This window comes from Podarcis erhardii, assembly GCF_964252035.2.
Source record: "Podarcis erhardii genome assembly, chromosome: 12".
Taxonomy (NCBI): domain Eukaryota; kingdom Metazoa; phylum Chordata; class Lepidosauria; order Squamata; family Lacertidae; genus Podarcis; species Podarcis erhardii.
The window spans coordinates 442,809-466,180 of NC_138513.1; the positions used below are offsets into that span (position 1 = coordinate 442,809).

General features: G+C 50.7%; 1 protein-coding gene across 2 annotated transcripts in view; it reads left to right on the plus strand.

Moving 5' to 3' along the window:
* KCNH2 (potassium voltage-gated channel subfamily H member 2) overlaps window positions 1–23,372 on the plus strand; it is a 99,037-nt gene that overhangs the window by 19,824 nt on the left and 55,841 nt on the right. For both annotated transcript variants that reach the window (XM_081834219.1, XM_081834218.1), the window contains exons 3-5: window positions 14,663–14,827; window positions 18,468–18,905; window positions 20,268–20,482. In XM_081834219.1, the coding sequence (XP_081690345.1) occupies window positions 14,663–14,827; window positions 18,468–18,905; window positions 20,268–20,482 (818 nt within the window). The remainder of the gene's footprint in view (window positions 1–14,662; window positions 14,828–18,467; window positions 18,906–20,267; window positions 20,483–23,372) is intronic.

Sequence of the window (23,372 nt, forward strand, 5' to 3'; positions counted from 1 at the left end):
GACATGGCCCAGCCATTGGAGACCGGAACTGAGACCTTCTGCATGCAGCGCAGGTGCTCTGGAGCTGAGCTGCCATGCACATGGATTCAGGGGTTGCCAGTTTCCAAAGGTGGGGAGCAGAGGCCTCCAGAGGGGTTCCCACCCGGGTTGAGAGGAGAGGGCTATGGATGGCTCCCAGCCAGGACCAACTCTGCTCTGCCCCCCCCCCCCCGAGGCAGAAATGCTTCTGAATCAGTGCTAGAAACTCAGAGAGATCAGCTCTGCCCCAAATGGCCCCTTCAGCCAAGGTTGCAGTCACCCAAAGAGAATGGAAAGTGGCCATTTGGGGGGCAAGAGGCCTCTGAAGTCTTATTTTTCAAACGATGGACTGACTGGCATTGATTCTCAGTTAAGCATCAAGGATCACCTTGAGCTCAGTTAAGAACGTTGAGAACTTCAAGAAGAAAAATTCCTTGATCAGGAATTAGATATGTTGGCCTCTTCCTGCCCTGCCTATTTTTCTGAATGGTGACACAGACCATTCATAACGTAGGAATATTCTCCACAGCTGTGAGCAGGGCAGGGCAGTGCGGGAGGCGAAGACGAGCGCCAGCAATTAACTACAGCATTGTTCCCGGCTCCTGCTCAGGCTGCGCAGAAAAAGCAATTTTGCTTCCAGAAATTCATTCCGATTGTGCAGATAACTGATCGAACTACAGAATGGAGCTTTGGTGAGTGATAACAGCCTAGATCCCGTGATCCTCAGACAGGCACCTCCAGGTGGTGGAGATGTCAGGCCCCATCCTGGCACCCGGACATCTTCTCTTGGTCGCAAGGGGCCACCAGCCACTAATTTCAAACACTGTTCCGAATCGCAGTTGCTGGAAGCCCTGGGAGGAGAGAGAGCTCAGGGGGTCAGATCCTGCTTGCAGGCTCCGCGTTGGGGCATCTGCTTGGCTGCTGTGAGAAGAGGAGGCTGGTCTAGAGGGGCCTCTGGCCTGATCCGGCCGGCTCTTCCTCTGCATAACCTGATAGCTGTGCTGTGCAACTGTTAATGGAGAAATCTGAGGGCTCCCTTGGACAAAAAACAAGGACACCAGCCCAGAATACCCGAGCAAAACAGCAGCCAGTAGGCTTGGTCTTGATTGAAGACTGGACAGGACTCCCACCTGCCACAAGATGAAGCAAGATGGAAGCCCCAAACAAAAGAGAACCCAAACTTTTATTAGCTGCTAATCACAGGTGCCGCTGTGGGTTAAACCACAGAGCCTAGGGCTTGCCGATCAGAAGGTCGGCGGTTCGAATCCCTGCGACGGGGTGAGCTCCCGTTGCTCGGTCCCTGCTCCTGCCAACCTAGCAGTTCGAAAGCACGTCAAAGTGCAAGTAGATAAATAGGTACCATTGGCGGGAAGGTAAACAGCATTTTCGTGTGCTGCTCTGGTTCGCCAGAAGCGGCTTAGTCCTGCTGGCCACATGACCCGGAAGCTATATGCCGGCTCTCTCGGCCAATAAAGCGAGATGAGCGCCGCAACCCCAGAGTCGGTCACGACTGGACCTAATGGTCAGGGGTCCCATTACCTTTACCTTTAATCCCCATGTTACACCCCCTCCCCCAAAACTACATCACTAATACATCACAGTTACATCATGAAAGGGGAGGTCTGGTGGCCGTAATCTGAGCATCCTGGACCCTGCCCCATGGTTCCCCTTGCCCTCCACCAAACACCCATCAAGTGGAACAAAAGAGATATTTACATTTCCCTGTTTCTCAGCCAAGTTCATCACACCCTTTTGTCTTCATCTGGGTTTGTTATTTCTGGAATGGCTACCTGTCTGGCACTCAGGTATCAGGATGCCAGGGATTATCCCTCAGGCAGAGGGGTGTCTGAGTAGCTGAGCTCAAGTGTCTATATGAATTTCTGAAGTTTTCCCAGTGAGCCAGTACATAGATAACATTTATCAGTGAATTCTTACATTTGGTACCATGCAGCAGAGGCCCTTTGCATAGATAGGAAGAAACTGTGATGAAGTGTTTTGTGGGGACAAGTCACAAAAGTCACAAAAGTGATTGTGCTGATTTTGGTAGTGGGCTGCATGTGCATGATATCTGCTGGAGGGGCAACACCCCCCCAACCTAGACATAAATCCCCACAACACCTCCACCGTCAGAGGCAGTAGGCCAGGAAGTGCAAGGTGGGACTGGGCTCTTGGGTTCCAGCTTGTGGTTACTCCTGATGGGCAGCTGGTTGGCCCCTGGGAGTGCAGGAGGCTGGGCTTGAAGAACCTGCTGGACCAGCCAATGGCCCATCTATGGGCCTGAGCCAGACACCTCCTCTTATGAGAGGTTTCCGGCCTGGCTCCTCCTTGGGACATTCTGCTGCCTTCTGCTTTGTTTCAGAGATTGCAGGGGGAATGGCACTCTGCATGCGCTCAGGGGCACTGCTGCCTGACTCCTGGCATTTGGGGAGGGACTGGCAAGCAACCAACAGGCGCTCCACATCTGCTAAATGCCCCCTCTTCCCCAATACTACCTTGGCCTCCTCCAGACAAGTGGATTCTGCAATGCATTTTTGACGCAACCACGGAGTGCAATGCGTTTTGCAATACATCGTCAGAGGCAGGAACAGAACAGGAAAGAGCATAGGTTTTGTGAAATAAATAAAAGCTGACACAAGTTTTAATCTTTTAAAATCTATTGCTGTTGAAACGCTCTTCCTACTCATAATCTTATAGTGTAATCTTTCTTTGCAAACGGCTTTGAGGCTTTTCTTAAACATTCAAGCAGTGTATAAATTTAATGAAGTGAAATAATGATTGGCGAAGATGGTGCTGGGAGGAGCCGTTTGTGCTGGGGACTCAGTTCTGGCACGGGAAACTTCCAGCCCTTAAAATGGACGAGGTCCCCTGTCTGCGAGGGGGGGCGCCCTTCAGTGTTGCCTCTTAGCTGAAGAGAGAGGGGCATCTGAGTGCTGGGGTGGGGCAAGGGGTGTGTGTGAAGGGGGTGCTGTGCCAGCGGCTTGTGACCCCCCCCCCAGCACAAGGAGGGCCTGGGTGAGGGAGGGGCTTTCTGCACTCAGCACCAGCCTGGAGGACCTGCATTTTGTCAGCCCCCGTCCCCTGCCTCATCTTCTGACCTCCCGCCCCCCCAGTCCTCCAGAGCAGCTGGCTCACTTCTCCAACAGGGATATTTATAGTGTCAAGAGGGCCTGTGATAGAGAGGGGGGCAGCACTCTTTTTCCGGCACCCGTGGGGGGGGGGAAGCAGCAGCGCTCTGGGGTGTGATGGAGAGGAGCAGGAGCTGGGGGTTGGCAGCTGGGAGGGGACACAGCCCCTGCCCCTCCCCTGCCCCATTTTGAGAGGCTCTCTTTGGTCCCCCTCCCCATGCTCTACTAGCTTTTAGACTTCATGGAATGATAAAAATGTAGAGTTGGAACCCCCAAGGGTCCTATAGTCCACCCCCTGAGATGCAGGAATCTCAGTCCAAGCATCCATGACAGATGGCCAGCCAACCTCTGCTTCAAAACCTCCAAGGATAGAGAGGCTACCACCTTAAGGAGTCCACTTCACCATGGAACGGCTCTTGCCATCAGAAAGTTCTTCCTGATGTTTGGTTGGAATCTCCTTCCTTTAACTTGAAGCCATTGGTTTGAGTCCTATTCTCTGGAGCAGGAGAAAACCAGCTTGCCCCATCTTCCATGTTCAGCCCTTCAGATATTTGAAGATGGCTATTGTGTCTTCTGAGGGACACAGGTGGCGCTGTGGGTTAAACCCCAGAGCCTAGGACTTGATGAACAGAAGGTCAGTGGTTCGAATCCCCGCAATGACCAGGTGAGCTCCCGTTGCTCAGTCCCTGCTCCTGCCAACCTAGCAGTTCGAAAGCTCGTCAAAGTGCAAGTAGATAAATAGGTACTGCTCCGTCGGGAAGGTAAACGGCATTTCCGTGCGCTGCTCTGGTTCACCAGAAGCGGCTTAGTCCTGCTGGCCACATGACCCGGAAGCTGTACACCGGCTCCCTGGGCCTATAGAGCAAGATGAGTGCCGCAACCCCAGAGTCGGCCACGACTGGACCTCATGGTCAGGGGTCCCTTTACCTTTATTGTGTCTTCTCTCCTTCTTCCTTTCTCCAAGTTAAACATCCCCAGCTCCGTCAACTGTTCCTCATCAGGCTTGGTTTCCAGACCCTTGGTCATCCTGGTCTCCCTCCTCTGCCCCCCTTCCAGCTGGTCAACATCCTTCTTCAATTGTGGCCCCCAGAGCTGGACCCAGGACTCCTGGTGTTTGTCTGACCAAGGCAGAAGAGAGCAGGACTATGACTTTCCTTGATCTGGACGCTACATTGCTCTTGATGCAGCCTAGAATAGTGTCTGCTTTTTTTGCTGCTGCATCAAACTATGGACTCCTGTTCCTCTTGGTCCACTGAGACCCCTAGACCCTCTTCACACACCCTCCTGGCAAAGCCTGTATGGCAAGACCACCCTGCCCTGGCCCACCCAGTCGAGCGCCCTCTTCCCCACAGGGACTGGGAGGGATGGCTTAGTTGGTAGATCCTGAGACCCTTCATCTCAAGGTCCTGAGCCCCACTGTCACCAAAAGGATTCCTGCCTTGCAGGGGTTTGGACTAGATCAGGCACCCCCAACCTTCGGCCTTCCAGGTGTTTTGGACTACAATTCCCATCATCCCTGACCCACTGGTCCTGTTAGCTAGGGATCATGGGAGTTGTAGGCCAAAACATCTGGAGGGCCGCAGGTTGGGGATGCCTGGACTAGATGACCCTCAGGGTCCCTTCCAACTCTACAGTTCTGTGAAGCCCCCTGAACAGGGCCAGAAGGGGCCAGCTCCCTCCCACTGTGGCTTCCGGGGCTCAGCGCCAAGAGTTGCCCAGCCTTCCTATCTTCCTTGTAGAAGGGAATGCAGGAACTTCATTAACTCCTCTCCTCCTCTAATTAAGTAGCATACGGTAATTGCTTTCTGGGAGATGAGCAAAAGACCACCCCCCCTGCAAGGAGCTGTGCTGTCTGCAACTGAGGCTCCTCAGAAGCCTGGTCACTTGGGCGCCCCCTAGTGGCACAGGCAGGACTCTTGCAGGGGGTGGCCTCTGTGTGTGTGTGTGTGTTTTGCGCCTCTTCCAGGGGCCTGGGACTCCTGGGTTCGACTTATCCACAGCTCACTTCAAAGGTCCACACTTATTGTCTCTCAGATAACAGAAGGCAGCGAGATAAGCTGATATGAGATGGGGGGGGGCAGAAGGACTTGCAGCCTGAATGGAGGCTTGGAGGTTGGAAGATCAGGGGAAGCTCAGAAATCAAGATGACAAGAAATTTTAAAAAGAATGGAAAATGTTTATTATGTATTTGCAAAGGTAAACAGGCTAATACAGTGGCAGGATTTTAAGAATACTTGTAATTTTAGAAATAGCACAGGTAAGTGGAAGTGAAATAATAATAATTTGGAGAAGAAATGATATGCAGTTGAAAAGAAAATTTAAGGAAGGTGGGGGGGGGAGTCACGGGATTTGGAGAATCTGATTTTATGGATTTGATATTGTTTTGTGCATTTTTTTCTTTTTTGTGGTTGTTGTTTGTGGTTTGTTTTTGTTGAAAATTTAATATATATTTGTCAGGGCTGCCCAAGGTCCCAGCTCACAAAGGACCAACGCCAGTTCGTTGTTATATACAAAAGTCTTTATTGAAGTTCAGTTTCTATTTCAAAGCCGCGGCGCGCAGCTCTATGTCTTAAACTCTAGACCGCTGAAGCTCCGTCTGAATCTCCTCCCCCCAGACACCAGTTTAAGACTCTAGCCTTGCTCCACCTCTTCCTTCGCTCCTTTCTCCTCTGGGTCCGCCTGTCCGCTGGGGTCTCGCCCTTTCTGGAATCTTCTGATGCTGAGTCCCCTGAGTCATCCCCCACCCTCCGGCGGGCTTTAGGACCTGGTTCCCCCTCCGGGCTACCTGCTGTGCCGCGCGTCTGTACATTTGAACTTGGCGCGCGCGCCCAGCCGGCAACCTTCCTCCTGACCGTTCCCTCGCTCTCCGATGGAGGCGTGGTCAGCCCTAACTCATCTTCTCTCCCTCCTGGAGGAGACGCTGGCCCTGACACCTGAGATTCTTCCCCCCCACTACGCTGGTCCTGATCGCCAGCCGCTGCTCTGGGAGTCCCCGCTGGCCCCTTGCTTCTGGTGCGTCCCCCCTGGGACCCCCCTTGCCCTGGCCCTCGGCGCCCCCCTCTGGGAATCTTCTGATTCGCTGGAAAGGCTCATGGAATCTCTCGGGCCACTGTCATCTTCTCCCATGCTGCCCTCAGATTCTTCCCCTTCGCTCTCCATTCCCTCTCCTCCCTGTGCCTCTGCTCCTGAGCCCCTGACAATATTTTTTTAAAAAAGAAGGTTGGAAGAATCAGGGCAGAATCTAAAGTCCTCCTTTATGCTGCACAGAGTAAAACTATGGATTCGACCGAGGGATGGAGGCGGGGGCTGTGAGGGGCTCCTCTCTGGCTGGAAGAAGCCTTGCTCACAAAGACCACTGGAAACCACTGGAGGGGGGGAGAGTTGGGGCTCCCCAAATGGGCATCTAGGTGGGCCCAGGCCGGATTCTGCAGGCTCTTCTGAGGTGCTTAATTTTTCACACCATTAATGCATGGTGAAATTGTGGATTCAAATGACAGGAGAGGAGATTTTGACGCAACATTAGGAAGAATTTTCGGAGAGCAAGAGCTGTTAGACGTGGAACAGATCCCCTTGGGAGGTGGCAGACTCTCCTCTACTGGAGGTTTTTAAGTGGAGGTGGGGGAATGGAGGCTGGGCGCTCACCTGCCCCTTCCGAGTAGACCTGGTGGCTCTGCTATGGGGGCAAGCAGTACTTCTGAATACCTGTTGGTGGCCGTCTCAGGAGGGGAGAGCTGATCTTGTGCTCGGATCCTGTTTGTTGGCGTCTGGTTGGCCCCTGCGAGAAGAGGGTGCTGGACCAGATGGGCCTGGGCCTGATCCAGCAGCCAGGCTCTTCTTACACTCAGGAAGGAAGGGAAGGTCAACTGAGACTGGCTGGATAACCTACTTGTTTTTCCCTCTTGAGATTGGCTCTAGATTTCTGGCTACAGCCAAAGCCTTGAGGTGATGGAGGGAGCTCCCCGTCAGCTACTGGTTCCCAGTGGCCACCAGATAAGCTGAGTCCTAGGGAGGTGGGAGAGTCACCCAGGGAGGCTGCCTGCCTGCCTGCCTGCCTGCTGCTCAGCTGTTGTTTCCACTGCTGGGCTGCACTTGCAGTTCTCATTCTGATTCTAGGCTGCCCGCTGCTGATGTTTGGAGCTGCTGCTGGGCTCCGTGGCAAGGCCAGGAGGGGCAGAAATGCTGGCAGGTGAGCAGGACCTTGGAGCGCCCCCCCCCAGACCCCCCTCACCTGGACTCCCTGCTGTGGCCAAGGCAGCGTCCTCCTGTTTTCTCCCTTCCTCTCTCCTCTGGCTTGTTTGTTGTGAGCACGTCTGACATTTTGCCCTGGGTGGCTCTCAGGGGACCCGGCGCTCCTTCCAAGTCCTAAAATACCACCAGCCTCTGCGCCCTTTGAGGTGGAGCAGAGGGACAGAGGGCGGCTTGGAGAGAGAAGCCAGGAGCCCCTGGGCCCAGAGGGGAAGAAGAAGAAAGAGGGAGCCCAGAACCCGGCAGGTTCCAGGTCCTTCCCTGGATGTGAGCCAAGAGGAGACCTGGCAGCAGAGAAAGGCTCCCAGGTGGGAGAGGGATGCAAGCAAGTGTCTCTTCCCCCCACCCAGATAGGGGTGAGAAGGGGGGGGGGCAGGAAGGAACGCTGCTCCATCAGCAGATCCACAATTCAGTGAACATAGAGTGGATTCAATATCGCAAAGGGACAGTTTAGACTTAATGCCTATGAACTGAGTGCATGTAAAGGTATATGTTGTTTAGTCGTTTAGTTGTGTCTGACTCTTCATGACCCCCTGGACCAGAGCACGCCAGACACTCCTGTCTTCCACTGCCTCCACAGTTTGGTCAAACTCATGCTGGTAGCTTTGAGAACACTGTCCCACCATCTCCTCCTCTGTCGCCCCCTTCTCCTTGTGCCCGCCATCTTCCCCAACATCAGGGTCTTTTCCAGGGAGTCTTCTCTTCTCATGAGGTGGCCAAAGTCTTGGAGCCTCAGCTTCACGATCTGTCCTTCCAGTGAGCACTCAGGGCTGATTTCCTTAAGAATGGATGCGTTTGATCTTCTTGCAGTCCATGGGACTCTGAAGAGTCTCCTCCAGCACCAGAATTCAAAAGCACCCGTTCTTTGGCGATCAGCCTTCTTTATGGTCCAGCTCTCACTTACATACATCACTATTGGGAAAACCATAGCTTGAACTATACGGACCTTTGTTGGCAAGGTGTCTGCTTTATCACAAAGCATTTATTGCAAAGTCAACTCATCATTTGAGTCAATCTGCATCAATGTAGATGCATTCAGAAGCAGAAAGCCCAAGGTGTTGGTGCCCAGATGATGCCCTGGGCAGAGTGGCAGGCTGGCACCCCCAGAGAAGACCAGAGATGGTGGCCCCAGAGGAGGCGGGGGGAGCCTTCCAGGTCATCTGGAACTACAACTCCCATCATCCCTGGCAAGTGCCCCCCCCATTCAACTCTGTGACTGTTGCTGCCCTTGGCAAAGTAGACAAATTCATGGGGGGGGGGGGCAGCCTTGTAGGCTGTTGGAAGAGCAGGCCAAGACTGCCTGTGTTGAGCGAGCGCCGAAGAAGGCTGAGAATGGCTCCTGGCCAGCATGGCTGTGCTCTGCCTGCACCCTCTGAGGCAGCACTGCTGCTGAATCCCAGTTTCTGGAAACTTCAGAAGAGGAGAGTTGCTCTGGGGCTCCGATCCTGCTTCTGAGTTTCCCATTTGGGCATCTGGTTGGACCTTGTGAAAACAGGGGGCTGAATTTGGTGGGGGCCACTTTAGCCTCATCCCTCTTAAGCATCTGGCAGACCAAACGTTCCCCATGCCCTGCTCTCTGGGGTACTTTTTGTAAACTCTGTAGGGTTGCCTTTTCCTAAAATAAACATTTCTTAAATCTGCTGCATGGTTAATGGTGCTGCGGGGAAGGAACATTTTTTCTGATGTTTCAGATTTCAACCAGTTGACCAAACCAACTGTGATTAGCTGTGATTTTCTGGACTAGATGACCCTTGAAGTCCCCCTCTGACTCCAAAATTCAAGGATGCAACAATTCTGCATTTCTCTGCCCTGAGCTTTCAGGGCTGCCAATGGCAGCACTAAGGCAGGGGCGCCACCTTGTGGCCATAGTGCAGAACTGCACCACTGCAGTGCAGGACAGGTCTTCTGCTATCCGTGGCTAATAGTCGGCTCACTCGCGGGATCATCACTACCTAGATTGAGGTTGAATCCTGGCAAGGCAGAAGTACTGTTTTGGGTGGACAGGAGGCAGGCAGGTGTGGGGGACTCCCTGGTCCTGAATGGGGTAACTGTGCCCCTGAAGGACCAGGTGCGCAGCCTGGGAGACATTTTGGACTCACAGCTGACCATGGAGGCGCAGGTCAATTCTGTGTCCAGGGCGACTGTCTGCCAGCTCCATCTGGTACACAGGATGAGACCCTCCCTGTCCATGGACTGTCTCACCAGAGTGGTGCATGCTCTGGTTATCTCCCGCTTGGACTACTGCAATGCGCTCTACGTGGGGCTACCTTTGAAGGTGACTCGGAAACTGCAATTACTCCAGAATGTGGCAGCCAGACTGGTGACTGGGAGCGGCCACCAAGACCATAGAACAACGGTCTTGAAAGACCTACATTGGCTCCCAGTACATTTCCGAGCACAATTCAAAGTGTTGGTACTGAAATTTAAAGCCCTAAACAGCGAGATGGTGGGACAGTGTTCTCGAAGCTACAAACATGAGTCTGACCAAACTGCGGGAGACAGTGGAAGACAGAAGTGCCTGGTGTGCTCTGGTCCATGGGGTCACAAAGAGTCAGACACGACTAAACGACTAAGTAACAACAACAACAACAACAACAACAGCCTTGGCCCAGTATACCTGAAGGAGCGTCTCCAACCCCCATTGTTCAGCCTGGACACGGAGGTCCAGTTCTGAGGGCTTTGTTGTGGTTCCTTCACTGCAAGAAGCGAAGTTACAGGGAACCAGGAAGAGGGCTTTCTCGGTAGTGGCGCCCACCCTGTGGAATGCCCTCCCACCAGATGTCAAGGAAATAAATAACTGGCGGAAATGACTGGCAGAATCCGAGACCAGGGAGAAGAGTCAGTGGAGGAAGATTGGAAGAAATTTAAAGACTATTTACAGAAACATTGTAAAATTAATGAATGTTAGAAGGATGTTGGAATGAAGTTATGTGGTTTTAGCAGAAATGTTATAAGGGTTTAGGAAAAAATAGACTGTTAATTGGTGAAAGGAGGGAAAGTAAAGTTACATCATACTGAGATAAATTACAGAACAAAAATTGGAAAAGATGGAAAGGATTTGATGAAATAGTTAACCGAATTAGAATACAAAAAAGGGAGGTGTGAGAAGGCCAAGGAAACTAGCAAATGAAAGATAAGTTATGGGAAGATTAGTTGTGGGTTTTTTTTCTTTTTTCTTTTCTTCTTTTTTCCTTATTGTGATGTGTTGTTTTGTTTTTGTTTAATACGGTGTTTTTACTTTTGCTTTTTGTAACCCTTAAATTTTTTAATAAATATTATTTTTTTTAAAAGGAAATAAATAACTGTCTGACTTTTAGAAGACATCTGAAGGCAGCCCTGTTTAGGGAAGTTTTTAATGCCTGATGTTTTATTGTATTTTTAATATTTTGTTGGAAGCCACCCAGAGTGGCTGGGGAAACCCAGCCAGATAGGCGGGGTATAAATAATAAATGATGATGATGATTGTGATGATTGGGCTTGCATGTTCCTATGACCCTTGTGAGCAAAGCTGTGGGGAGTCTCCTACTCCCAGCAGGGTCACCCAAGGCGTAAGGTCAAAGGGGAGATCAAAGACAAAGAATGACCCAAGAAGTCCTCAGTGGCAGAACAGGCGGATGATAAGAAGCGGTATGTTACAACAGCTGTGAAGGTCGTTGCACATGCCATCAGAACAGAGCCTTACTGCGAAGACTGCATGGGTCAGCGTGCCCTGATCTCCAGACATAAAGCAAATTCACGCACAGGCATCTTCCAGAAACCCATCCAAAAATCTATTTACTACTTTCAGCGCCACAATCCTACACATTGTTGAAGGGAAACTCTCCGCCGAGGTAGAAATCTTAGACTTCAAACGCCGCTGTGGACTTTTCATGTGAACAGTTACTTTTTAAATATACCAGGAAAGGTTCCCAATTCTCCTTGACAGAGTCTTGATTTGTGTTTCTTTTTGGTGCCCTCAGTTTTGCCCTCTCTGTCTTCCGTGATTTCCACCAGCCCTTCTCCCTCTGAGGGGATTCTCTCATCTCTTCCCCTTCTGCGGAAATTCCTTGCTGCTGTGGCTACATGCATAAACAGAGTCGGCGCTTTCTTTGGGGTTTCACTGCCCAGTATCCCCAGCAGGAAGACTTCCGACCTCTTGGGAAAAGCCACTTAATTTCATTTCATTATATATCATGTCCGAATAGGCCATAAGGGATGGCCACCAACTCTGATGCTTTTAAAAGAGCATTGGGCAAACCCATGGAAAAGACAGCTGCACCACGTTTTTAATATTCTGTTGGGAGATAATAATATTATTATATTGCCAGGGTCATTGGTTTGGATGACCCTTGGGTCCCTTCCAGCTCTGCAGTTCTGACTCTGGGGCTGAGCTGCTCTGCCTGGCCTCCTCCGCTCCGCCATCTCCTTGGGCGGGGAGGGGGGTTGGGCTCGGAGTGTCTTTAAGCAGATTCCCAGAAGATTGCAAGATTCCAAATCCCTTGAAAATGAGGTCAGTACAACTGTCCTCCCCTCCCCCCTGCCTGCCATGCCTGTGGAGGCCTCTGCCCTCCCCTGGAGGGGGGCAGGATTGAGCCCTGCATTCTCCCACCCCAACAGAAGGAGAACCCCACCTTTCCTCTCTGCTTGGGACCACATTTTGCGGCAGGAACATCGCAAGTCTGCTGCCACCTAAGGGGCAGGGGAGGGTATCTGGGCAGCGAGACCTGGGCCTTGAAGAGGGCCTGGCACCCCCTCTGCCCGCTTCCCCCAGCCGCTGGGTGATGCGAGTGTGAGATAATCCCCCTGCAGCCAGCGGAGGAGTGGGGAGGGGGCTCCCTGCGCCCAGAACCTTACGCCTGCCTGAGGGATTAGTGCTGCAGCTGTTAAGAGCTGTGCCTGGATTAGGGCTTGCCCTACCCACTCGCTGGGTTCCTGGCGCTGCCACCCTGCGGGCACATTCCTTGCCTCTGATGCTGCCAAGTCTGCCAAGTCGGTGGTGGCCCCCCTTACTCCCGTAGCGAGGTTTGGTGCCAGGAGCGGGTGGCCTTCCATAGGATTTGTGGGCATCCGCTTGGAATCATAGAATTGCAGACAGGCAGGCCATCATCCGACCTCTGCTAAAGGACCTCCAGCGAATCACAGAATCACTGACTTGTAGGGTTGGAAGGGGCCTTCAGGGGTGATCTAGCCCAACCCCCTGAAATGCAGAAATCACAGCAAAAGCTCTCCTTTCTGGTCCCTTGGGTCCTCCCCTCCAGAGCAATGCAAAGCAAGTTTTCTCCATCTTCCTCTGCACAAGACATGAGAAGCTGCCTGTCAGGCTGGACCAGGATGCCAGCATCCGTCAGCCGGATCCGGAAAGAAGGATCATCAGTCAGTTATTTCCCCTTAGAAGGAAAACTAAAGAAAATGGACAGACTCCCCTCCCCAAACAGCTCCCTCTTAAACTGGAGATTTAATAATATTCTCTGCAATTATTTTCCAATGTGTTCAATATATTTCTTTGTTTTCTGTATTTCCTCTCCCTTATCCACTAGTAGCTGGCTGCTTTTATTGCTCCTTTTTTATAAAATAATAAAAAAATGGTTTCATTACATTTCAAGCAATTACTATAAATATTTAAATTTTAATCTTTTTTTTTTTTAAAGACACATATCTATTTGGGAGGGTGTTTGGATTGTGGCAATTGATTCTTGTTGTTTTAATGGATTTTGTGGGTTTTTGTGGATTCTTAATCACTTTAATCACATAGAGGAGGGAGAAAGATTGTTTTCTGCTGCTCCAGAGAAGCGGACACGGAGCAATGGTTCCAAACTACAAGAAAGAAGATTCCACCTAAACATTAGGAGGAACTTCCTGACAGTAAGAGCTGTTCGACAGTGGAATTTGCTGCCAAGGAGTGTGGTGGAGTCTCCTTCTTTGGAGGTCTTTAAGCAGAGGCTTGACAACCATATGTCAGGAGTGCTCTGATGGTGTTTCCTGCTTGGCAGGGGGTTGGACTCGATGGCCCTTGTGGTCTCTTCCAACTCTATGATTCTATGATTCTATGACTTGTCAAGCACCCTGTGACAAAGGGCTGATTGCAGATGAATAATCTGTATAAATAGGTAAATTGGAAGAAGGGGGAAAGTTGCATTTAAAGCACACCCACCCCAGAATCTTCGGACCCTGAATTTGTCTAATCCCCTTTTCAAGCCTTCCAGGTTGGTGACCATTAGGGCTGGGCAATATATTGATATATCGTGTAAAACCGGCTTGAAGTCCATATCATGATATCAGTCTCTTAATGGCCTCTCGAAGGCAGTGCTAGAAGCTGAGCTAGAAAAGCTAGGAGCCAAATGACGCCTTAAAGGTGGGTTTCGGCTGCTACAACTGAATGCCCAGGCACCCTGCCAATCAGTTGATTCACCAAGCAGTGCAGCACCCTTGGAGGCGTTTCTTTGGGTGCCATGCTGCCCCGCAAGCCAGCTGCCTGGCACAGCGGCATCGCCAGCCAGTCAGATGGAGATGGTAGTCGCCAAACCTGGCAAGCAGACATCACGGCTTCCTCGCAAAAGGCTGCTTGCCTGTTGCAAAATCAATGTGACTGGCGCCCAGTTACCGTATTTTTCACTCCATAAGACGCACTTTTTTCTTCCTAAAAAGTAATGGGAAATGTCTGTGCATCTTATGGAACGAATGTGTGGTCCCTGGAGCTGAATTGCCCAGGGGCAAAAAGCAGATCATGCTCTTTTTTTAAAAAAAGAGGGAAGGGGGTGTTGAAACAAAGCCGCTGATCGTTTGCTGATCGGGAGAGAGATAAGGGACGCTAGAGATAAAGGAGGCTGCCTGGGAGGGGGCCTCAGTGGCGCAAAAACGTGGTTACAAAGCATGGATCTACATGGATCCTCAGGATTTTTGCATTGGGTCACCCCAAATTCACCATCCGATCACATGTCTGTGGCCACAGCAGGAGCCACAAAAATCATACATCCACTGTTTCGTTCAGAGTATTTTTTTTCTTGTTTTCCTCCTCTAAAAACTAGGTACGTCTTATGGTCAGGTGCGTCTTATGGAGCGAAAAATATGAGTTCTGAATGTTGCTCCAGGGACATGAGGGACCGGGGGCGGGATGCCAAGAATGCCAGGGGGCCCTAGGTCTGCCTCTGCTTCTCGTCTCCAGAGAGAGGGAGAAGAGCTGCTCCCTCTTCTTTCTCGGTGCTGCACGGCATTTTACAAACTTCCCTCCTCTTGTCTCTTCCTTTCTGAAACCTAACCCCCCCTTTCTCTTCTGCTCCTTTGCCCCCCCCCCCCAGGGAGCTGCTTCCTGTGCCTGGTGGACGTAGTGCCCGTCAAGAACGAGGATGGCTCCGTCATCATGTTCATCCTCAACTTTGAGGTGGTGATGGAGAGGGACCTTCTGACCAGCCCCGTCAAGAACACCAACCACTGGGTCTCCCCAGCCGCCTGGCTGCCCACAGGTAGGGGGGGCCCTATGTGTGGGCGGGGGGTGTCACCCTCCTGCAACCCCCTCTCCCCTCCCACCCCAGAAGGCTCTAAGGCAACCCATACACAGGTGGAACATGGGGTGGTCTCAGGGCCAGACGGAGGTGTGAGGAGGCCCTCAGCTCCTGAAGGGAATGGGGCCCTTTCGATGTCCACCTGTCCTTTGTCAACAACAAATTGCCACTATTTTTTGTGTTGAATAAATGCTATATGGCAGGGGTAGGCTACCGGATCTGGCCCAATCGCCTTCTAAATCCGGTCCACGGACGGTCCGGGAATCAGCATGTTTTTACATAAGTAGAATGTGTGCTTTTATTTAAAATGCATCTCTGGGTTATTTGTGGGGCATAGGAATTTGTTCATTCCCCCCCAAAATATATATATATATATATAGTCCTGCCCACCACATGGTCTGAGGTATGGTGGACCAGCCCCCTGCTGAAAAAGGTTGCTGACCCCTGCTATGTGGTAATTTATGAACCTAATAGGTATCTAAAGCCATTTGCACATCACAAAATACGTATTTTATCAAAGCAATTGTTGGACTGAGATACAATTAAGAAGAAGTATATTAATAGTGAAATACAGTTAAGAAGAAGTATATTAATAATGAAATAATTGCCAGTGATATTTTAGGGAGCAGGCTAGCAGGTGGGGCCCATGACTTACATCATAGGAGTCTACACAACACAAAACACTGTTGCTGTATGCAGGTTTTATTTATCTTATATTTTGGAAATGTACATCCAGTGTTTCCCTTTAAATTTGGGGGGGGGGCTGCCAAGAGAGTGGGGCCCTAAACTAGAGCTTGTTTAGCTTATACGTCAATCCAGCCCTGGGTGGTTTGGAGGAGCCCCCCCCCCACTGCACCCTCCCACTGGGGCTCTTGCCCACCCTGGGCTGCCCAATTCCTCCAGGGATGCTATCTCAACCTGCCTGCCCCCTTCCTTGCCCTCGGCTGCAGAGGGGCTGCTCACCCTTCATGGCTTCGCTGCCGGAAAGTGACATTTATTTGGTCAGGTGAAAAAAAAGCAGAGGTGGAGCTCTGGGGAGGGGAAGGGTTAGTGACTTCACAGGACCGGCCAATCCGTCCTGTGCCCAGCCGTTTCCTCCTGCAAATGGGCAGAGCTGGTGTCAGGGGCTCAGGAGCAGAAGCACAGGGAAGGGAGGAAAGGGAGAGCGAAGGGGAAGAATCGGAGGGCAGCGTAGGAGAAGATGACAGTGGCCCGAGAGATTCCATGAGCCTCTCCAGCGAATCGAAAGATTCACAGAAGGGGGCGCCGGTGGCCAGGGCAAGGGGGGTCCCAAGGGGGACACTCCAGAAGCAAGGGGCCAGCGGGGACTCTCAGAGCAGCAGTTGGAAATCAGGACTAGCTTCCCCACCAGAGCATAGTGGGGGGGAAGAGTCCCAGGTATCGGGGCCAGCGTCTCCCCCAGCAGATGAGTCAGGGCTGACCACGCCTCCATCGGACAGTCAGGCAACGGAGGGGAGGTCAGGTCCAGCTAGCATCCCGGAAGAGGGAAGCAGTGACAGAAGCAGTGTAACGGTCAGGAGGAAGGTCACTGGGTTGGCGCGAGAGCCAAGTTCAAATGTACAGGCGCGCGGGACAGCAGAGAACCAGGATTGGGAACCAGGTCCTAAAGCCCGCCGGAGGCAGGGGGAGGAGTCAGGGGACTCAGCGTCAGAAGAGTCCAGAAAGGGGAATGCCCCAGCGGACAGGAGGACCCCGAGGAGGAGAGAGCAGAGGAAGAGGTGGAGCAGGGCTAGAGTCTTAAACTGGTGTCAGAGGGGAGGAGATTCAGACAGAGCTTCGGCGGTCTAGAGTTTAAGACATAGAGCTGCGCACTACGGCTTTGAAATGGAAACTGAACTTCAATAAAGACTTTTGTATATAACGACGACCTGGCGTTGGTCCTCTGTGAGCTGGGACCTTGGGCAGCTCTGACAGCTGGTTTCTCTGGAGTTTGGCCCTGGGGAGGCGGCAGCGAGGGGGCTAAGCTCTGAAAAGCGGCCCTGAGAGCTAGAACTGCCCACAAAGGTTCACAAAGAGCAAATTTCTCTTTCCTTCTTTTTGAAATATTTTTATTCGTTTTTATCATTACACATTTGCATTCAAACAATTTATATAATCATTTCATGAGATTCTCTGAATCTCATGACTCCCCCCCCCCATCCCCTACATGGGTCCTTGTAACAGAAATCTACATATCTGTACGTTCTCCACAATTTTCATTTTTCAAATTATTCATAATCTTCGTCACTTTACAAGTGCTTCTTAGAGCCCAACTAAACTTTTGATTTGCTTACAATGGTCTCCTAAATAAATTACATTTTTCCCCCATTCTTTTTCAAAGTCCTCCTTGATTCCTGCTTCTCTCGGTTAGTTTTTCCATTTTGGCAAAGTCCAGCCGTTCGGCTTGCAATTCTTCCTTAGTTGGGATTATTTCTGACTTCCATCTCTGAGCTAGTAGCATCCATGCAGCTGTTGTCGCAGACGTAAACAGTCTTTTCTGGTCTTTTGGAATCTCTGTACCTATAATTCCTAATAGGAAAGCTTCTGGTTTTTAAACAAATTTTACCTTTTTTTTACTTTTTTAATATAATTTTTTATTAGTTTTTTAACATATAATTTTCAACAGTAATTAAACATACTTTTACATCTTATTCAATTTTTTTGACTTCCATCAATCCTGTCTGAAAATTTTCCAATCTAGTCTCTTAGTATGCATTTCTTATCTTCCCTATTACATTTCAAACTCATAACCGATATCTCTATCTTTTCCTACTTTGAAACGCTTCGTGTATTTCTCCTTCCAAAACTTCTTGTAGTCCTACTAGCGTAATTTGTGGATTACAGTTGCTCTTCAAATAATTCCTATACTTCTTCCAATCTTCTGTAAATCTCTGGTCCCGCAGGTTTCAAATCCTTCCTGTCATTTTGTCCAATTCTGCATAGTCCATTAATTTCGTCTGCCATTCTTCTTTCATCAGAATTTCTTCTTGTTTCCATTTCTGGGCTAGCAATACTCTTGCCGCAGTTGTTGCATATAAAAACAAATTAACATCTTGCCTATTAATGTCCTGACCTATAATACCAAGTAAAAATGCTTCTGGTTTTTTAAAAAATGTATATTTCAACATCTTTTTCATCTCATTATATATCATTTCCCAGAAGTTCTTTACTTTTTTACATTCCCACCACATATGATAAAATGTTCCTTTTTTTCTTTACATTTCCAACATTTATTATTTGTCTTATATAATGTTAACTTTCTTTTTTCATTTTATTATATATCATTTCCCAAAATGATTTTACCTTACACGTCCACCACAAGTGATAGAAATCTCAGAACCCTACAGAGGACAAAGAGCGTTCAGCGGAAAGGACTAGAATCTAGAATGGTTGAGTCAAAGGGACCCCCAGAGAACATCTAGTCCAACCCAGGGCAAGACCTGAATCCCAGCCGAAGGATCTCTTGATGGGGAATTTCTCAGGCGCCCTCTGGGAAGGGTTGCAATGGGGCCTCATCCAGGGTGAGTTGGGAGGGGGCCTCCCTTTCTCCCTGGGAGGGGGCAGCCCCTAACACCTTCCTCCAACTTTTAACCCTTTCCAGGTCGGGGCAAGTCCTTCCGCCTGAAGCTCCCGGCGCTGCTGGCGCTGGCGGGCAGCAAACAGTCTCTCCCGCAGGATGACCCGGACGAGGCGGTGGTGGTGGTGGACTTCTGCAAGCAGAGCAGCGAGTCAGTGGCGCTGGACGAGGTCACCTCCTCGCTGGACAACAACTGCCTGGGGTGCAGGGAGCCCGAGGACCGGCAGGCGCTGATGGAGCGCCAGGGGGGTGGGGCCTCAGAGCCGCCCGTCACCCACTCCTCCCCCTGGGCCGAGAAGACCCGCCTCAACCTGGATGCCTCCTTCTCCAACTGCAGCCTGACTCGCACCCGCTCCCGGGAGAGCTTCTACAGCGTGCGCAGAGCCTCCTCCGTGGACGACATCGAGGCCATGAAGGGCGAGGGGGAGAAGGGCCGTGGGCACAGCCGCCACGCCAGCACAGGTAGGGAGAAGAGGGGCTGGGGGGCTCAGGGTCTTGCCTGCCCCTCGGTCCCACGGCAGGGTCAGGGGGCTCCAGTCTCTCCGACTATGTGGGTCCTTAGGCACACTCGGCGTGGAATCTCTCTAGTGCAAATTAAAGCGCTCACAATAGGTCCCACATACACAATCCACCAGTGCCAACTCCAGGCGTCCCTGGGGCCCCCCAAAAAACCCCTCGGGGGGCCTTGGAAACAGCGCCTGAGGCCTTGCAGGGCCCCCAGTTCCAGGGGCCATGAGGTCACGTGACGTCAGCATCACTGGGCACCCATGATCTGGGGCCCAAGTTGGCGCCCCAACACAATCAATAGTTTTAATTAAATATATATACTTAAATGGACAAGTAGTAGAATCCTAGAGCTGTAGCGTTGGAAGGGACCCAAAGGGTCATCTAATCCACCCCCCTGCAAGGCAGGAATTTAGATTGATAATAATAATAATAATTTTATTATTTATATCGCACCCATCTGGCTGGGTTTCCCCAGCCACTCTGGGTGGCTCCCAAGAAAACACTAAAAACAGAATACAACTTCAAACATTAAAAACTTCCCTAAACAGGGCTGCTTTCCGATGTCTCCTAAAAGTTTGGTGGTTATTTTTCTCTTTGACATCTGATGGGAGGGCGTTCCACAGGGCAGGTTGCCACCACCGAGAAGGCCCTTTGCCTGGTTCCCTGGAACCTCACTTCTCGCAGGGAGGGAACCACCAGAAGGCCCTCAGTGCTGGACCTCAGTGTCCGGGCAGAACGATGGGGGTGGAGACGCTCCTTCAGATTTAATGCACAAACAGTTGTTTGTGCTTTCTCTAGCAATGCATGGCACAAAAAGTAAATTGCAAAGAGATGAAGATGTTTTTCTCAAATGTTGCCAAGGGCCAAGAAAGGCATTGTGGGCCAAGGGTTGGAGCACCCCGGCACAGTTAACCTCTGGAACTCCCTGCCACAGGAGCTGGGATGGCTCTGAAGGAGGGTTGGGCAGAGGAGGAGAGGGCTGCTGGCGGCTCCTGTCCAGGATTGTTAGACCCTGAATGGCAGTTTCTGGAAACTGCAGGAGAGTGTCGCTCTTGTGCTCAAATCCGGCTTGTGGGTTTCCCATGGGGGCAACTGAGTGACCCCTTTGAGAGCAGGAGGCTGCACTCAGTGGGTCCCCTTGGGCCTGATCCAGCCCCTTCTAGTCTGTCTCCCTGGAGGCTCAGCTGAGCCTGGGCCCCGGACCTGAGGCTCCACTGTGTGTTGGGGGGCAGAGAGGGGTCCCGAGGGAGAGGGGTCCCGAGAAGGAGGCCAGCAGTCTCTCTGGGGTTTCCCACCTGGCCTCTGTGTCCCCGGCAGGCGCCATGAACAACGTCCGCAGCCACCTGCTGAACTCCACCTCCGACTCGGACCTGATCCGCTACCGGGCCATTAGCAAGATCCCCCAGATCACCCTCAACTTTGTGGACTTCAAGGCAGAGGCCTTCCTGACGTCGCCCTCCAACGAGAAGGAGATCATTGCCTCCAGCAAGCTCAAGGATCGCACCCACAACGTCACCGAGAAGGTCACCCAGGTAGGTTGGCCGAGCGGGACCTGGAGGTGGTGGTCAGGTGTGGGCAGAGACACCCAGGGGTGGGCTGGCATGGGCTGGCAGATGTGCCCAGAGGCCCCAGCCGCTGTCTCTGAGAATAGCTTCCAGCTATTTATTCCATTTAATTTTGATTTAATAGTTCTGCATTGCAGGCAGTTGGACTTGAAGACCCTTTGGGGGGGTCTCTCTCTGATTTTTGATTCTGTAGCTAAGTTAGGGCCCCATAGAGGCTGCGGAGGAAGAGATGAAGGCACCGTTAGTCTTTATTACGTTTTATCTTGATTTAATATTGCTGCACTCCTGGGGGCTTCCCTAGATGACGCTTGGGATCCCTTCCGACTCTGCTATTCGACGATTCTAGGATTTGTATTCTGCTTTTCCAGCAACAAATGTCGAGCTCGCAGTGATCACAACAGCAAAGGGGGGGGGGTGTAAGCATCGTAATGTCAAAGGCAGTAAAACAAAGCAGACAGCTGCAACATATTATTAATCAAAACAATGCGAATAAGTAAAATCATAATTCAAAATGAATGCGGGCCCTGCCTACGCTGAGGTCTCCATGGCACCTCAGTGGACCGGGCCCCTGCGCCCAAGCGTTGACATTTTCCTATGGCTCAAAGTAATCCTTGGGGGTCTGGAAGGGAGATGGGATGCCCTCTGCATATGTTTGTGTATCCTCTATGAGAAAAGGCGTTCCAAGCATTGGAGGGTTTCTCTCCCAGGTTCTGCTCTTCCTTTCTGCATCTAAGTGTTAAACTGTGGGACTCCCTGCCACATGAGGCAGTGATGGCCACCAACTGGATGACTTGGGAAAGAGTATTAGATAAATCCAAGGAGGGGGAGGGGGCTATGGGGGGCTCCTATCCAGGATGGCTCTACTCCAGGAGGGAAAGGTTGCTCTTGTGCTTGAATCCTGCTGGGGGTTTCCAGCAGGAACATCTGGTGGGCCCCTGTGAAAACAGGACTAGATGGACCCCCTTTGCCTTCAGCCAGGCTCATTTGATGTTCTTGTGGAACCTCCAGACCCAGAGGCAGTCTATCTCTAGACCATGGGTAGGCAAACTAAGGCCCAGGGGCCGGATCCAGCCCAATCACCTTCTAAATCTGGCCCACATATGGTCCAGGAATCAGCATGTTTTTACATGAGTAGAATGTGTGCTTTTATTGAAAATGCATCTCTGGGTTATTTGTGGGGCATAGGAATTCATTTATTTTTTTCCCAAAATATAGTCCGCCCCCCCCCCATGGTCTGAGGGACGGTGGACCGGCCCCCGGCTGAAAAAGTTTGCTGACCCCTGATCTAGACTGAGGTTCTTAGGAGTATTTGACCACAGTGAGAACAGGATCCTGGACTGGGTGAGCCACTGGCCTGATCTGGCAGACTCTTCTTAGGTACTTAGTAGCTGGGAAATAGGAGGGGGGGACAAAATGCCCCTCTGCTTCTCCCCCCCCCATTTTTCCTGACTTCTGCAAGCCCACCTGCGCCTACCTCTCCATCCCTGCATCCCTCTCTTCTGCTGCCTCTCATTGAGGGCCATATTGGGGTGTCAGAGTTGGCTTGGCTACAGGCAGGGGTGTTGTGTGTGTGTGTGATTTGGGGCTCCTCCCCCCTTCCTGCAGCGGAGGTCTCTGCTCCCCCCTCCGAAATCTCTGGGTGCCTCCTCTGCCTTGTGGCTCACGCTCTGCCAGACTGGATCAGGGACGATGTGGAGAGCAGCTGGGAAGAAGAAGAAGAAGCCTGGCCAACAGAGGATTTGGCGACGTTGAGTCTGGAGAAGAGGAGACATGAGAGCCACCTTCAAATATCTGAAGGGTGGAGCTCGCTTCTTTTCTGCTGCCCTTTCCAGAGGGCAGGATCTGAACCCCATGGCTCCAAGGTGCAAGAAAAGAGATTCCGACTAAACATCAGGAAGGACTTTCTGACAGCAAGGGCCATTCAACAGGGGAGCAGACTCCCTCACAAGGGGGCAGACTCTCCTCCATTTGAGATGGCCAGGCAAAGGTCCGGTGGCTAATAATAATAATAATAATAATAATAATAATAATAATAATAATAATTTATTTATACCCCCCCACTGTGGACAGCTCCCAACAGATTGAAAACAGAATAAAAGATCAAACATTTAAAACTTCCCTAAACAGGGCTGCTTTCAGATGTCTTCTAAAAGTCAGATAGTTGTTTATTTCCTTGACATCTGATGGGAGGGCGTTCCACAGGGAGGGCGCCACCATCGAGAAGGCCCTCTGCCTGGTTCCCTGTAACTTGGCTTCTCGCAGGGAGGGGACCGCAAGAAGGCCCTCAGAGCTGGACCTCAGTTTCCGGGCAGAACGATGAGGGGGGAGATGCTCCTTCAGGTCCACTGGGCCGATCTCTCTCTTTTTAAAAAAAATAATATTTATTAAAATTTTAAAGGTTACAGAATGAAAAAATAAAAATACCACATTAAACAAAAACAAAACAGCACATCACAATATGAAAAAAACAGAGGAAAAAAACCATTAAACAAAAACAAAAACGCAAAGAAAAATACGTCAGATCTCCTCATTACTAATCTTTCATTAGCTTATTTCCTTGACCTCCTCACACCTCCCTTTTTTGTATTCTAGGTCAATTATCCATTTCAGCAAATCCTTTCCCTCTTTTAAATTTTTTGTCCTGTAAATTGTATTAATATAATGTAACTTTACTTTTCCTCCTTTCACCAATTAACAGTCAGTTATTCCCAAATCCTTTATATCATTCCTGCTAAAATCATATAATATTATTCCAACATCCTTCTAACAGTTATTAATTTTACAATGTTTCTGTAAATAGTCTTTAAATTTCCTCCAATCTTCCTCCACCAACTCTTCTCCCTGGTCTCGGATTCTG